Source organism: Tupaia chinensis, unplaced genomic scaffold (genome assembly GCF_000334495.1).
Source record: "Tupaia chinensis unplaced genomic scaffold, TupChi_1.0 Scaffold000532_1, whole genome shotgun sequence".
Lineage (NCBI taxonomy): Eukaryota > Metazoa > Chordata > Mammalia > Scandentia > Tupaiidae > Tupaia > Tupaia belangeri.
The window spans coordinates 8,459,055-8,460,221 of record NW_006160045.1 but is presented as its reverse complement, the minus strand read 5'-3'; the positions used below and the strand labels follow the sequence as shown (position 1 = coordinate 8,460,221).

At 66.8% G+C, this 1,167-nt stretch overlaps 1 protein-coding gene across 1 annotated transcript in view; it reads right to left on the bottom strand.

Annotated features, from left to right (window-relative positions):
- Nucleotides 1-1,167, bottom strand: part of LOC102490384 (left-right determination factor 2) — a 2,380-nt gene that overhangs the window by 1,059 nt on the left and 154 nt on the right. The window contains 2 exon segments of the mRNA XM_027775205.1: nt 171-361; nt 1,093-1,167. The exon segment at nt 1,093-1,167 is cut by the window's right edge and continues 154 nt beyond it. Of these exon segments, the coding sequence (XP_027631006.1) occupies nt 171-361; nt 1,093-1,167 (266 nt within the window).

Here is a 1,167-nt window from a genome sequence, read left to right as displayed (position 1 = left end):
GCTGCCGCCGCGAGGCCCTCCCAGCCGCTCTCGTGGATGGACACCAGCCTGCGACGCAGCACGGAGACGGAGCCCGGCGTGAGAGGTCGGGACCGTCCTGGGGACCTGCCCCTCCCTTGCCCCGCCCTCCTCCCCTAACCCTCCCTGGGCGCAGCAGCCTCCTCCCCTGCCTTTTTCCGCCAGCGCTGGAAGCCGCGACGCTCCCCACCCCACAGCCTGCGGAGCGCGGCCTCGGGGACCGGCTCCTGGAAGAGCCGCAGCACCGCCTGCACCAGCTCGCTGTTGGGCGGCAGCCGCTGCTCCATGCCGAACGCCAGCAGGTGCGTGTTGGCCTCGGACACCAGGAACCTGCCGGCCACCTCTGGGGATAGAGAGGGGTCAGCCGGGCCTATCCACACCAGGGGAGCCCTGAGGGTGGCAGGACCAGAGCCAGCAGCTGGGCCAGGGGAGACCAGCCCTTGTCCTGTCTCTCTGGGGCAAACCCAGTTTTCTAATTCTGCCCCCTGGGTCTGGGCCCTGTTCTGTGACAGTCTCCTCCCAGAGGAAGGGGCAGCTCCGGGCCTGAGCTAACAAGCTAAGGTCAGCTCAGACGCTCAGGGTCAGAATCCCTGCCTGGAGAGCCGCGGCCAGGGTCTAGCTCTGGACACTGAGGAGGGATTCTGGATCCCAGGGGGTGAGAAGGTGCAATGGGCCAGATGCACCCCTGAGAGCTGGATAACTCAGGTGTTAGCTCAAGGGGGTTCAGTACCCCACCCACGTGTATACAGTCTGGCACCCACTATGCCTTGGCTCTGCCCTCTGCCCTCCACCCTGCTCCCTCCTCCCTCCTCTCTCCTCCCTCCTCTCTCTGGCGCCTTGGCTTTGCCAGTAGGTCCTGCCTGGTGCCCTCCTTCTGGCCCTGGGACAGGGTGGGGTCTTAGCACAGAGAGCAGAGGCCCAGGCCCAGTCACGCTCACTGCCATGGTTCTCCTCACTGCCCTGTGGCCCCTCACCGCCTCCCCACAGAGCCTGGTGCCCTCTGACACCACGAGTGGGCACAGCCCCCTGCTCTCCTTCCCCAGAGGGTAGGGCGGGGCAGGGAGGGAGGCTCACCTCGAATGTTCTGGCTGAACCTCCTGCCTCTGGAGCGGGCCCCATGGTTGTGCTGCAGCAGGGCCACGTACTGGG